The 15,351-nt window shown below is 45.6% G+C and overlaps 2 protein-coding genes across 2 annotated transcripts in view; one reads left to right on the forward strand and one right to left on the reverse strand.

Annotated features, from left to right (window-relative positions):
* The window catches only part of MED28 (mediator complex subunit 28), a 9,102-nt gene extending 4,687 nt beyond the window's left edge, over positions 1–4,415 (forward strand). The window contains exon 4 of the mRNA XM_012638401.1: positions 4,338–4,415. Coding sequence (XP_012493855.1) covers positions 4,338–4,415 — 78 coding nt within the window. The remainder of the gene's footprint in view (positions 1–4,337) is intronic.
* Positions 4,416–7,851: 3,436 nt separating this feature from the next.
* The window catches only part of FAM184B (family with sequence similarity 184, member B), a 118,661-nt gene continuing 111,161 nt past the window's right edge, over positions 7,852–15,351 (reverse strand). The window contains exons 14-18 of the mRNA XM_012638455.1: positions 13,295–13,441; positions 11,468–11,585; positions 10,184–10,288; positions 9,152–9,351; positions 7,852–7,945 (exon numbers count right to left, since the gene is read on the reverse strand). Coding sequence (XP_012493909.1) covers positions 7,852–7,945; positions 9,152–9,351; positions 10,184–10,288; positions 11,468–11,585; positions 13,295–13,441 — 664 coding nt within the window. The remainder of the gene's footprint in view (positions 7,946–9,151; positions 9,352–10,183; positions 10,289–11,467; positions 11,586–13,294; positions 13,442–15,351) is intronic.

The raw sequence follows: 15,351 nt of genomic DNA on the forward strand, positions 1-15,351 counted from the left end.
TTCATTCTCACCTAAAATTTTTCCACTATTTTTATAAGGTGTTTAATGTCTTAAATACTTTCTAAAATGCCTGTAGCTTGGGTAAACCAAGTAAATTTTTTTTCTTCAGTGAAGTTTAGATAGTGTAATGGTACTTACAGAGTCTTTTTAAAATTTTTTTTGCTTTTTAAATTTTTGTATGACTTTTCATCTCCTCATGTGTGTTTCCAGTTAGGTTAGTTTGATCTGAGGGAAAAAACGATAATAGTCTGAGAATGGGGGATGAGGATTTTGCTTGTAGGCCTTTTATGATAATTACCCCACCATGGTAGAGTGTAGAAAAATAGGTAAACCTGCTGTGCTGTGTTTTACCTTTGAACTACCTCAAGAAGAAGAATCTAATGCAACAATGTTTATAATGCTTCCAGAGCTCTCAGAATGAGGATATTTTGTAAATAAGTAGGAAGAGGATTAAAATATCCTGGGTTAGTATAGTAATATTGCAGTAGAATCCTTAGGCTAATGCTGACTTTTATTTGGGATAAGTTTATATTTTGTGTAGTGTTTATTTACTTTTTTTGATGGGGAGGGATACATTTAGCAGTGATATGCTAACTTTTGTTGTGTTCTGCGGTACTGAATCAGTGTAAGTAATAGGGCGGACTGTGTCTCAGTACCATGACAGTTAGGGCATAGGTGAAGTATGAGGTATTAAAGTTTGCTCTGGTTTTCTCTTAGTTTTGAGTTTTTGCTTGTGTTGTCTTTATTTTACATTTTGGGAGGGGAGATATTTTCCATTAAGGATGATTGTTGCTAGTGGATTTGATTCCAGGGGACTGGGGTCTCGGGGTGGCTTGGCTACTTCCACAAAAAGCATGTGGTGCCTCCACATTTGGGAAAATATTTTACTCTCTTGCTAGTTCATAGGCCACCTCAGATTATCTGAATTGCTATTGGCAAATGTAAGACTAGTGTTGTTTCTGGCTCTTACTGGGTGAGGTTTTCCTGAATTTTATACAGTCCGTTATTAAATTACATCCCTTTACCCAAAACAAAGCCTTCACTGTATTCTGAAGAGCACTTCAGTGGCTCAGTGTCTTGGGTCCTTTTATTTTCTCCAGCCTTGAAGGCCCTGCTCACACACAGTGACATCCACTCATGTTCCTGGTCTGGCCTAGATGCCACCTGGTGCCTGATGCCCCCCAGTGCCCTTTCTGCTGTATCCCCAGGGCATAGGACTCATCGCTCTACCAAGCTCTTGCTTGGTTCTCCCTTGTGGGTCAGTGACTTTTATCTCTCTCTGCCCCTCACTGCATTGTATGCCCATGAGAATTAGGCATTATTGCCTTTAAATACACAGGGACCCTATATTATTTCTCTTTTATACATGCTACTTAGTACTCATTTTTGTGTGTGTGTATGTGTGGGATCTGGCACATGGACCTGGGATTACCAGCCTGCAGCCAGGGAACTCCTCAATTAGAAGGTATAGGTTAAAGCTTTTTTTTTTCTTTTTTTGAGACAAGGTCTCACTCCATTCCTGGCTAGAGTGCAGTAGCATCGCATCATAGCTCACTGTAGCCTCAAACTCCTGGGCTGGCCGGAAGTGATCTTCCTGCCTCAGCCTCCCAAGTAGCTGGGACTACAAGTGCCTGCCACCACGCCCGGCCGAACAGATTTTAAAAGCTCGCGTTATATGACCTCAAGGTTGTTTACCCAGTCACTTCATGGTAGTTATAAACTCTCATTGGCTGCTTTAGATTTCTTGATTAAAAACCTAAATAAACTGATTGAGTTATAGGCATCTTTCAAAGGAGTTCTCGGTGGAAAGATTGCGTACTATTCTGTCTGGTGCTTAGTGAAAATATCTTGAATTAATGTATTTATCAGTTATTGCCATTTCTTTATTCAAAAGTTTTTTGTCAAATAAATAGCAATTTTCCAATCTTATCTGTTTGTAAACATCTTGCTGGGTGACGAACACAGAAAACCCTCTAAGCTGCCATCTCCTTCAGGGAGAAAATCAGGAGCCACCCTCTGGGGTTTCCCTCTGCGCCTGTGGGATGCCCTTTGCTGAGCCACGGCCCAGACACCTGGCCGGGGTGTGTCCTTTAAGAAAGAACCCTGCTCTGGTCTACCTTGTGCTTCAAGTTTCCATCTTTCAAACATCTGTGCTACACACGTTCCATAAATGATCTCATTGGATTTTCTAGAAGCTTTGTAAGAGAATCTATTGTTCTGTTTTCACAGATAGATAATAAATCTGTTAAATAGGGGTAAGATTAGGACCTATCTCCTAGGATTATTTTTGCAGATTAAAGGAGATATTGAGTGGGAAATAAGTAGCAAGGGTGTGCTAGGATGTAGTATGTGCTCTTTGGGGTGTTAGTGATTAGAGGAGAAGGAGGGTTATGGAGGAGGTAGCCTCTTCTTCCTTGGCAGAAGCAGGATTTGAAATGGGTTGTGTTCTCACACCTCTCTTCCCTGGTCAGTGTGGCAATCACTAACAGCCTATCCACCTATAGCTCCCGGGTGTTCTTGAGAAGCCAAGGTGGCTCTCAAAAGGTAGAAAGTTGTACCAGCAGTCATTTTCCCTTCTGAACCCTCAGCTTCCCAGGCCCCCAGATGCAGATTGCCTGTGAGCTGGGCGGAACGGGGCTGTCATTCTCACATGAACCTACCCATCTTCAGGGCACTTTCCCCACACGTGTTCTGGGTCCCAGGCCAGTTGCCTTCTCTAGGGCATAAGTCCTTGGGTGATTTCCACCCCCCTTGAATCATTTGTCCACTGGCTCATTTCCTCATTTCCTGCAGCTCACAAGAACCCTTGGTCCCCATGTTAGACATTCCCCTGGATCTTGAGCTGCCGCCCCATCTCTGGTCCCCATCCACAGTCCCCAGCTCTTCTCCATTCTCCTTCCACCTCCTGGCTGCTGGCTGTCCCTCCCCTGCTGCCACCACTATGCTTGCGACCCTTGCTGCCTACTTGGCTGTTGCCAGATGGAACGGACACTTCTCCATTTTCATCTTCTGTACTTCAACTTACTCTCTTTAATGCATCCTCCCTTCTTTTTATTTCCTCCTCTACCCACTGTCTGACTATTGATATTCCTGTGTGTTTGGTCCTGGGCCTCCACAGGCTGTGGAGTAGCACTGCTCAGATCTCCATTCAAGAGAGCCGCTGCAAGGACTGCAGGTACAACAGCTCCCGCTGCTGGGGAGCAGCTGCTGCGTTCCTGCCCAGGCTGTGCTGGTCCTGCGTGTGACCAGGTACAGTGGGGTCTTGGAGCCAGGCCACTTCTGCCCAACATGGGACTCAGGCTGCTCTGGAGCTCCCATCAGCCTGGCCAAGACGTTCTGGCGCTGTCCTGCCGTCCAACTCTCTTTAGCCAGAATCTTCCTCAGCCCTCCTCTCACAGGTGTCAAACCTGCCTCATAGTCTGAAGGCTCTTCCTGTCTTCCATTTCCTCTCCCTTTATCTTGTGCAGGTGTTTCCCCTGAGAAGGGGAAAAAAACCTACCTGACATTCAGAAGGTGACCTACCACTGCTTGGTCATGTTATTCTCCTGTCGGACATGAACAGTCTCCGAACACCACCTTCAGACAAAGCTGCTCTCAGGCCATGATAAAGTCAGACAAAACAAACCATTTCATAATTTTGTACGTTAAAAAAAGTCACTGTGCCACTCACAAAACAACAAACATCCTTCTGATGAAAATGAGTGACTGCTGCCTTTTTACCAATCACAGCTTCATCCTTACTCCAGGCCACCTTCCTTATAGATAAGATTTATCTAGATACTCAGTCACAGAATCACCCCCATTTCTGACAGCATCCAATCTAGACGGAATCCCTACTTCCTTAAACCCACTTTGAAATCACCCAGGCGCTGCCAAAATCCTAAAATAGATTCATTGTAATGCTCTCTGAGAAGCCCTGCCGTTCTCCACGATGAATGTCCTCTCTTACTGCAGTAAGTAATAACTTGTTCAAAGACAAGTGTGTTTCTGGTCGTCTTGGCTGAAGGCATTGGCACCCCCCAGTGAATCTTGCACTTCTAGTTGTGTCTTGGGGCATGCCTCCTGGAGGACCCACCCGACAAAGCTGTTAGTAAACGTGGTGCGAGAGAGCAGGCAGTAGGATGGGGTTTGGGGACCGGCTCCCTCACTGCCCAGCTGGCAAGGAGGACCCAACCTAAAGGGTGTGTGAGGTATGGACAGTCACTGACACAAGGAGGTGGCCCGGTTGCTGAAGATTTCACCAGCAGTGCCCTGGGAGAACTTCCCCATGGAAGGTAAGGGGGTACCGCACATGAGGACAGCAGTGGTCCTCGCTATACTGTCTGGACTCCCTGCAGAGCAATGATGAGAAACTGAAGGTGGTGACCGTGAGTGCCAGGGGCCTCTGTGGCTACCTCCTGGGGGAGACCAGATAGCTGAGGAGCTGGTAGAGATGGTAGATAGAAAACAATATTGCATCCTGGGGGTGGGGGTGGGGGTGTCGGTGGGAATTGGTGCTACCCTTAGAACTCTAAAAGATGCCAGGAAGGCCATCCCCATCACAGCTCCATCTAATTTACCAGCCTCACCTTTGCAGAATCCACATGGATCCTGGAGAATGATTATGAACAAAGTAGCCTCAATCACAATCGCTGGGTTGGATGTCGCGTCGGTGCTAGAGCAGTTAAAGGCTCAGGTTCATGGTATGCAGCCCCTGATTTGGTAAATCCGTTACGTTCCGCCCCAGTTAAGAAAGAGTTTGCATTCATGTAGAACAGATGATATTCTTTCTGTTCAGTTTTGCTCCAGGAATGTTAATTCTTATACCCTCTGTCATAAAATAGCCTGAAGAGATTTATCATCATGTTCTGTTGTTTCTCCCACCTAAGTTACTCCTGAAACAGATCATTTCTCTTTATCTGCACTGTGACCTCTAAGCCACCACCACCATCTCTAGACACTCTGCTCTTCTTGAGAGATTGACGGAATCGGATTATACAAACTGAAACAGGAAGAATGTTTTATCTATCAAATTGTTTCTTTGTCGACATTGTCTAGGGTACAGAGAATTTCATTTACTGTTTGTAAGGGAATTAATTGCTAGAAACGTGCTGGATGGTAATTTGATAATACCAAACAAAAAGCTTAAGTGTGTATCTTTAGATGCCTTCAATACTCAAGGAATATGGCCTAATGCAGTGGTCCCAACCTTTCTGACACCAGGACGGGCTTCATGGAAGATAGTCCTTCCACAGACCTGGGGTAGGGGTGGGGAGAAGGTGTGCAGCTGCTGCTGATCTGACAGGAGGTGGAGCCCACGTGGTGATGTGAGTGATGGGGAGCAGCTGCAAATACAGACGAAGCCTCACTCGCCTGCCCCTGACCTCCCAGCATGCAGCCCAGCTCCCAACAGGCCGGACCAGCACCAGTCTGCGGCCAGCGGGTGGGGACCGCAGGCCTAAAGAAAAAATTATAGAAGCATGCAAAGATTTAGTTAACAAATATGTGATTATTGCAGGGTAGAATCTAGGAATTTAACAACATCTTTCACTCACCTGCGACAAGAAAGAAGTTGAAACAGATGGAGGGTCTCGATTAATAAAATTCTCTTCCTGCACAGTTCAAAGGACAGTAGTGTAAAGTGCAGCTTGCTTTGCCAGTCATCAGCAGTTGCACAGTGCTGGGAAAATGTTCCAACACACAGAAGTAGAACTACCTGTATGTAGTTTTTTTTTTTTTTTTGAGACAGAGTCTCACTGTGTTGCCCGGGCTAGAGTGCGTGGCGTCAGCCTAGCTCACAGCAACCTCAAACTCCTGGGCTCAAGCGATCCTCCTGCCTCAGCCTCCCGAGTAGCTGGGACTACAGGCATGCGCCACCATGCCCGGCTAGTTTTTTCTATATATTTTTAGTTGTCCAATTAATTTCTTTCTATTTTTAGTAGAGACGGGGTCTCGCTCTTGCTCAGGCTGGTTTCGAACTCCTGAGCTCAAACAATCCGCCCGCCTCGGCCTCCCAGAGAGCTAGGATTACAGGTGTGAGCCACCGCGCCCGGCCTGTATGTAGTCTTTTTTAAAAGCACAAAATAAAAAATAATCTTACAATGTTCACTGCTGTGGTCTGAATGTTGGTACCCCCTCCCCTCCAATTCACATGTTGGAACCTAATCTCCAGTGTGTTAGTGTTAAGAGGTGGGGCTGACGGGAGGTGATTAAGTCATGGGGGCTCCACCCTCATGGATGGGATTAGGGCCTTTACAAAAGAGGCTCAGACAAGCTCCCTTACCCTTCTACTGTGTGAGGACATGTAGCAGGTGCCCATCTGTGAGGAAGCGGCCCTCACCAGATACTGAATCTGCTGGCGACTTGATCTTGGACTTCTCAGCCTCCAGAACTGTAAGCAATACATTTCTGTTGTTTATAAATTACCCAGTATAAGTATGATATTTTGTTATAGCAGCCCGAATGACTAAGACACCCAACCTAAGCAGGAAAGACAAAAAAATTTGGTACTGAAAAATAATATGGCATGTTACATGCATGGTGACAAGGATTTGCATTTAAAAATTATCTTATTGAGGTCTTGTTTTGATTAGATAGTAAATTTACCTTTAATTTGAATTTTAATTGCATTTCTATCAAAATGATAGTTAAGAGTATGTAATCAGCTACTTTTTATTCAAAGATGAACTGTTTGAGGTTAGTGTGAACTTCCTATTTCCAAGCTCTGTCTTCATCTAATTTACCTTTCTATGGAAAAGCAATACAAGTCACAACCATTTTTATTGCCCAGTTGTTTAAAGTTTTATTCAAGGAGCAGAGATTTGACAGTGCATAGAATTAACCTCTGTTTGTGGGCCACCAGTTGGGCCAGCACCAAAGGATTGAGAAAATGTATTGGCCCTAAAAGTTGGATTGAGTCTTGTCAAATCGCATTGCTCTGGCAGAGGGTAAGACAGTTCAGTGTGGACTGAGAACTAGGTCAGCACCATGAGCGGCCATTCCAGTTCCTTTAATCCATGGGGAGTCCATGCAATGAGGAAGCAACACACCATGAGTTAAATGGCCAAACCCAAAGACCAGAGAGGTTCAGATCTTTGACTTCAGAGAACAGAACGGTCTAGAAACCTTCACAAATGACCAGGCTAACACTACAATCATTGAAACAGATGTATGGCAAGGATTGGCTATTCACAGAAAAACCTTGTGCTTAATTCCGATTCACGAGTGGTGTCTTTACCCAATTTATCTTGCTTTATCCTTGCAAAGACCCTTTAGAGGTAGGCGTTATCCTCTCTACAACCTGCTGTTTGTCCTAGACCAAGGAAGTCAGAATATTCAATCCAAGCATGCTACCATCCATGCCTAGTAGGTTTGGTTTGTTTGCTTTTTAATTGGCTTTCCTGTTTATTTTGAACTTTGTTTTATTCCTCTACCTGCTGAGGTTAGATGTGTGTTTGGAATTATATCATTTTACATAGAAACAGCTCTTCAAGTGGAGGTAACCAGCATCCTAAGGACAAATAAAACCAGCTTCAAAGCAGACCATGGGAATCACAAAGTCTGATATTCCACAAAGTGAAGTATGATGATGTGGACGCTAGAAACACAATATGTAGGTCATTAATAACATTAATAACATTTTCCTGTGGGTGCTTTTATAACACTGGTTTTTTCAATGTCAAGTTTTTTTTCAATGAACTGCTGTCACAAACAGTATGAAATGTTAATGCCAAAATCTGTTCTAGCTATCATATATAAATCATGTTACAAGCAAGTTATTTGGTTGGTTGGCTTTAGTTCATTACTTCAATCAGATGACTTAAAAGAAATGTTTTTCAAGTATCCTCTTCGTGAAGTATCTGAAACATCAGCTCAGAAAGAAAAGTACTTCGTAAACCATTCCTGGTGTGGAGAGCCCTGTTTCTGCTGGGCTTCTTTGGGTTGGGCAGTTTCACCTTCTGGTGTCCTAAAAGCAAACAAACAACAAAGGTTTCTTATATGGTTTTGAAAATTATTCAATAAACAACTTAATACCACACCATCTTTTTGGGGAAAGACAACTGCTTCTTTACTCTTCAAAAGATATTAGAATGTGACCAGCCAACATTATTAGCAGGAAACAAATTGTTAAGAATGGGGCTCAGGAGGGAGTATCTAACTTCTATTTTGAAAACCAAGTTCACCATTGTTTGGTACTCCAGTGTTTCACTTAAGACTTAGTAGTTAGGTCAGTATGGTGGCTCACACCTGTAATCCTAGCACTCTGGGAGGCCTAGGCAGGAGAATTGCTTGAGGTCAGGAGTTTGAGACCAGCCTGAGCAAGAGCAAGACCCCATCTCTACTAAAAATAGAAAAAATTAGCTGGGCACAGTGGCACGGGCTTATAGTCCCAGCTACTTTGGAGGCTGAGGTAAGAGGATTACTTGAGCCCAGGAGTTTGAGGTTGCTGTGAGCTATGATGACACTACTATACTATAGCTGGGTCGACAGAGTGAGACCCTGTCTCAATAAAAAAAAAAAAAGGAAGAAAAAAAGATTTAGTGGTTGTATCTGAGATAATTATGCATGATCAACCAAACCTACAGATGAAGTCTGTAGAATTCTAAGATGATATTATACAATAAATCTTCAGAAATAACCTTAGTAATAATAGTGAAAATATATCAAACTCTTCTGTGCCAAGTCCTGTGCTAAGCACATCCTATGGATATTAATTCCTTTAGTGTCACATCAGCCTGATGAGGTAGGTGCTATATTATCTTCATTTTAGAGGTAGGGATACGAGACTCAGAGAGATCAAGTGACACACCCAAGGCCACACAGCTAAGAACAAGGAGGATTGGGATTTGAATTCAGACCTCAAGGCCAGATGAAGAGTCTACCTTCCGTGTAGCCCACACGGAAGTTTTCAGCTAGGTGATTCAATGTCCCTTGTCTGATCATCCAGGAAAAAGAATTTGGTACCAGGAATAGTACTTCTTCCAAAGAATGACAATTCCCTTCTCTTACACAATCTTCCTCCGTTTTGGCTGGATTGTCATTTCTCCAAGGCAGGGCTTGTTTTGCCACTTTTTATATCTGCCCAAATGCTGGGTATTTAGGTGGTTCCAGAAAGGATCTTAATTTCCTTCTTATCTATAGGGAAATGGAATAACAGCATCTGTCTCCCCACCTTGTGGCAGTTTTTGCATCTACAGACTGTGTGGGTTTGTAAGGCCGGCCGCAGCTGGGGCTTGGGTCCAAGCTGGGTGACTTGGTGATTGGAGGAGCGTTGATCCTGGAGCTCAGATCGCCACTCAGAAAGTTCTTTGCGTAGGAGGCGAGGTTTGGCACACTGACCACTCTGCTGGGCACTTCCTCCATCTTCTTTTTCTGTTTGTATTAAAGGAAAGGTCTGTTAGTGCTATGCAAAAAAAAGCAAAAAGGCATTATTGTCAAAGTAAATAAGGCTCACCCAATGAAAATTATATAGGACAGGATATAGACTTACATGGTATTTTTAAAAGCATTTTTCCTTCTAATCTTCATTTTGTATTTTAAAAAACACATAGGTCCACAATCTCGTATCTAAAACTTCTGGAGACAGACATGTTTGTGATTCAAAAATTTTTTTTTTTTTTTTAGATCTCAGAAGACCACATAACACCCCCAGCAGGGTCTGGGCCCACCCTATCACCCTATCCTCAGATGCATTAATACTTCTGGAGTGAAACTTAACATTTTGTTACAATAAGAGGGATACATAAAAACTAAAAATGAGATCACATCAGTTCAGGTGAAGTTAGGTTTATTGTCCTATGAGCTTTTAAAAAATACCATTTTTTTAGAGTTTTCATGATTTTATGATAACAGAGAAGAGACTTGGACATGAACATGTGCCTTGTGACAAATTCCAAAAATATGTACAGAAATAAAGTAGAAGATTCCTATTTTCTCCCCTCTCCTTCCCATCACCGAGATAGAGCTATTATTAATGATACATATTTATTGTAGAAAATTTGGAAAATACAAAAGCCCATAAAAAATAAAAACCACACATAATCTGCCCAACCAGATATAAACACTGTTAATACTTTGGACTATTTACTATGGATCATTTTTTTCAATGAATATTCTTCTGACTGTATGCCAGCTGCAGTTACCTTTAGGAAAAATGAAACCAGCAGAATCGCGTAATTCATTAAAGCCAGTAGACTCAATTTACCTTCATGGAAGGGGTCAAATACCCTGGGTGAGGATGGAATGAAAAAGACCGATTCCGATGGGACACTGCGCTGGGGAACGCTGCGTAGTGGAATCTTCTCTCTTCCTGGAAAACCAATACAACCAACTACAAATGAGCCTAACCACACGGCGCTGGGTTTGACTTGAAGGAAGGTGGCTGTGAGGGCGGAACACAGAGAGAAGAAAAGTCCAGGGGGCGAGGGAAGGAACTGCTAGCCACCGAAGCTTTGAGGAAGCACCTTTATACTCCTGGGGCTTTTATGTCCCCAGCCCCTCTTGTCAAGGAAAGGGCAAGCCTACGCCTTAGGAAGTTAGAAATCCCAAAGATTCTTAGCACCTGAAGATAATCTACTGCAGAAAATAATTCAGGCAAAGAAAGCTCCCAGGTGCTCAAAGGATTTCACTTTCCTCCCTACCTTTCTTTTGTTTTAAAATTGATCATAGGCATTTTCTAACATACAAAAGGAAGAGAGGGTAATAAAATCCATCTCCCACTTTAGCAATTATAACTACATGGCCAATCTTGTTTGTGTCATTTCTTCTACCTTTTCCTCTTCTGCTGTGTTATTTTTAAAGTAAATTCCAGTCCTCACATAATTTTGTCTGTAAAAACATCAATATGTATTTCTAAGAGATAAAGATTCCTTTTTAAAAAAAGAAAACATAACCATAACACCTCTGTTATATTTAGCAAACAAGCAACGATTCCTTATTAACATCTAATTTTCAGGCAGTGGTCAAAGCATGAGGAGACAGGAAGTGAAGTGGGTGGGTGGGAGCAGATGGGAGAGGGACACTCCAAAGAAGTGACCCTCATATTTGGTGGCTGTTGGATACAGAATCAGAGGGAGCTGGAGATCATTTTCTCTTCAAGGGAAATAGTCATTGAGGTTAAAAAAATAGTCATTTTTACAAAAGAAAGATCAATAATAAATTTGATTGATTCTACTAATATTCAAACATAAGCAAGCCATTCTACAATAGTTTTTCTCAAATTCTGTAAGTTAAAAGAAAACTGATCTGAGCCAACATCGACATCAGGCAAATGCTGTTGGACTTGGGATTAGAATGGGGTTTTTCTTCTATTTTCCTGTATTCACTTTTTTAGTGAGTATGAGGTTTTATTTTTTAATAATAGGAGAAAATAAAGGATTCTTCATAAGGCAAAATTGTAGGCACCTAGAGAAACGCCAGGTGCAAAGTGAATGCCCCTCCCGGAGGAACTCCAGCCCGCCAGGTGTGTGGGTGCGACTGACAGCCTCACCGTGAGCTGCTTGATGATCTCCTCTCTCTCCTTCAAGAGGGTCTGCAGACGGCCTATGAGCTGAAGGTCCTCGGGCCGGGACGCTCCCTTCCCTGGCTTCTCTCCGGAATCTTTCAGTCTGTTCCAAGCAGGCATGCAGTTAGTCCCCCTTACAGCAATTACTCCACAAGGAGGGAGAGCAAGTGGACACAACGGGCTGTCGTGTGCTTAGCCTGGCCAGCGGAGGCGCAGACAGCAGCAGAGGCTTGGCCAGGGCCACCCGGTGATTGGCTGCAGAACCGAGGACCCCAACTCAATCTGACCTCTGTCAGTTCCCCCGCGCCTACAGGGCCAAGGAACCGAAGGCCCGTGAGTGCACACAGATGCTCACGGAGCGGGCTACAGGAGCCAGGGATGCTCCCAGGAGAAGAGCCCTGGGCATGACAATGTCCCCTGGCCTGCCAGAGGCCGGCGGGTTCCGCTCAAGCCGACGTGGCTCTGGCGCTACCTGCTGGCGGCCAGGGAGCACGGCAGAGCAGCACGGCCCTTCGAGCGTGAAGCCAGAGATGGGTAACTATGGGTGGTGGGGGAGACGGAGGGTTAGGGCTGCAGACGACCCACTGACTGTAGCTGATGAGAGGCCAAGGCTTTGGGGTGAGATGACCTGGACTCTAATCCTGGCTCTGCTTTTGTTTTTTCTTTGTAGCTATGTTGCCTTGGGCATAGCTTTTCACCTGTGAGCCCCAGTTCCCTTCTCTTTAAAATGGGCATGAAGCTGGGTGATTGTGAAGATTCGATGAGATAATGGGCACCTGGTATATAGTAAGTGCCCGTTAAATGGTAGCTGGCAAAACCTTTCCTGAAGCATTTGGATGATTTGTTTTGTACTGGGGACAGTGGAGAATAGTTTTTAAGAATGCAGGTTAAGAGTCAGGTGATATTTAAACTCACTGCTGCCTGACCCTGGGCAAGTGGCTTCACCTGTCTGAACCTGGATTACTGCAATCACCTCTTAAATGGTATTCCTGCCAATCCCCTCCTCCCCCAGGCTCTTCTCTCAGCAGCCAGAAGTGACCCTATGAAAAGGCAAATCAGGCATGTCACTCCTGCCCTCACTCAAAGCCTTGAATGGCTTCCCAGGGCATGCTCAACACATCCAAACTCCTTCCCAGCAGGGCAGGATCTCCCCAACCCACCTCATTTCCTGCCACTTACCCTCCACTCACTCCATTCAGCCACATGAGAGCCTTCTAGCTATTTCCAGTCACATAAAGCAGGTCCCAGGGCCTTTGCACTTGCTGTTCCATCTGTCAGTTCCCCCGTTCATAATTTGTGAGCGCTATGAGAGCATGGTCTTTGTTTTGTTCCTGCTATAACTTTAGAGCCTAACAGTGCTGGGCACACAGTCAGCCCTTAACACATATTTGTTGAATGAATGATTGCATGCATGCGTGCACGAGGGACCCTAGCTTTATCTGTCAGTGGGAATAGCAGTTTCCATCTTAATGCACTGCTGTGAAGACTAAATGAGATGATGCATGTTAGAACAGGGCAAATGCTCATTAAAAAAGTAGCCCTGATTCTTCTGATTTCTTCCAAGTATGAGGGCTAAACCATGCCCACTAAGACTGTGCTCATTCTCACAGACTCCCAGTTCCCTGCATGAAGGGGAAACACAGCTAATAAACGAAAGGCCACCAACCATTCTAGTTTGCCTGGGACTGAAGGGCTTCCTGGGACTCAGGACTTCCAGTTTTAAAACTGGGATAGCCCAGGGACACGGAGATGAGTTGGTCACCCTGATTATCTGCTGATCCCTCCCATCCTGGGGCCCAGGGCCTCACTCACTCGGCTTCCAGGGCAGCCAGCCGGGTCTGGAGCTGGGTCTGGGCACTGCTGAAATCTGCCACCATGGCCTGCATCTCCTTCCGATGTTCCTGGCGCAGCGCCTCCACTTCCCTGGCCCGCTGGGCTTGCTGACTCTCCTCCAGCAACCTGCAGTGGATGGAAGCATAGCCAGGCTTGCTCAGGCCCTGGGGACCAAGCCCCGTGGGCTCTGGGCTTCCTTGTTGCTAGAGGCTGGTTTGAGACACCTGGGGTCGGGGGAGGTTATGAGTCTGAGGTCAGGACACAGGTGGGAAGGAGCTGGGGTCTCCAAGTTGTGGGGTTCAGGATCAACCCCACTGTGCAACCCCTGTTCAGCACCCTCCCACCCCAGCATTCCATGAAGGAGAAAGCCGAGCATGAGGACAGACTTCCCACGGGGGAGCCCCGGAGGCTGGGATCCTAACGCTGGGGCTTTCGCCTTGGAGATCAGGGGCCAGGGCGGAAAGGCAGGGGGAGAGGGGTAGCCTCCATCACTTCCTAGCTGTGCAGCCTCGCGCGAGCTGCTCGCTGCTGTGTTCTCATCTGTTAAAAGGAGGTGACAGTCGCACCTACCTTGTGGGGTTATTGCAAGGAGGAATCGTGTTAATACACACCCAGAACAGTTTGTGGCATAAAGTACACGTTCGACCATTAGCTATCATTTTTCCTTCCTTGCAGACGGGGCACTGAGGGGTCCACAGACAGGCCTCAAGGGTTTGTCACCCTCAGAAAGTACAAGCAAATTTCTTCCAGAAGACGGACCATTGCTTTCCTCATTTGGAGGGAGCTGTAACCCAAAATGGTTAGGAGTCCCCACTCTAATCCAACCTCCTTATTCTAAGGACTTGCCTGTGTCACACGGTGAGTCACTAACGGAATCTAAGGTGTCCGCTTTAGCCAGGTGGGCTCATGGCTGCCTGTCAGATAGCCTCACTTCTGCTCTCTTGGGGCGGGAGGCCCCAGGACCTCAGCCCAGCTGGGGCCTGTCGGTGCCTTCACAGCCACGTGAGCCTAGCAGGGGAGCTGCTGCCCCAGCCCTGACCAAAGGACTCAGAAAGGCCCCTTTCTCCTAGCGGGAGCCCTCCTCTCCATCTCCACTGGTGATTACGTCACCTGGGGCCTCTTTCCACGTCTGGACCCCTGGGCCCCTCCTCACACCCACCGCAACGGGGGCAGGGCCCAGAGTGTGTATTTTTAACAAAGCTCCCATGGGGGCCTCTCTGGCTGGGAATCCATGTCCCAGAGCCACCTCAGGTCTCCAGGACACCCTGGTTAATCTTAGCCAAGAGCTTCTGTCTGAAAAAGGATTCATCCCCTGCCATGAAGAATTCCAGGGCCTCTGGAAAGTTCCCTCACCCTGGAGATTGACTTCAGCAAGAGTGAAGTAAAGGACTGACAGATAGGAAGGGTGGTGGTACTCACAGCGTCATCCTGGTGACTCAACATCAGTATCTCCTGGGACTTTGCCAGAGATGCCAATCCTAACTAATTCTAAGTCATGCTGGTCCCAGGCTCAACCCCAGTCCTACCGAATCAGAAGTGCTGGGGGTAGAGCCCCGTAATGTGAGGTCAACAAGCCTTCCAGGTGATTCTAATGCAAGGTAAAGTTTGAGAATTGCAACAGCTATGTGCCAAGCATTGTTCCAAACATTTTACATGTTATGCCTTCGAACTCTCCCAGCAGCGTGTGTGCTAGGCTCTGTTGTCCTCCTACGCTCTGGGCAACTGAGGCAAGGAGAGGTTAAGAAATTTGCCCGAGGATATGCATAAGATGCAGAGTTATGATATTGGCCAAGGTGCAAAGCGATGTGAAGCAGGTTTTATAACCTCCCTGATCCCTTTTTTCTCACCTTTATAAAGAAGTAGTTGTGAAAATTAAATGGAAAAGTACAGCCAAGGCTCAAAGCAGTTTGGGGCTGACCCAGCAAGGTTCAACATACATAGTTGACAAATATTAGGAAAAAATGAAACCACCAGACATTAAAATGACAAAAAGAGGAAATTATGAACAACTTTATGCCGGGACTGGGACCTTCACA

This window comes from Propithecus coquereli, unplaced genomic scaffold (genome assembly GCF_000956105.1).
Source record: "Propithecus coquereli isolate 6110/MARCELLA unplaced genomic scaffold, Pcoq_1.0 Scaffold13, whole genome shotgun sequence".
NCBI lineage: Eukaryota > Metazoa > Chordata > Mammalia > Primates > Indriidae > Propithecus > Propithecus coquereli.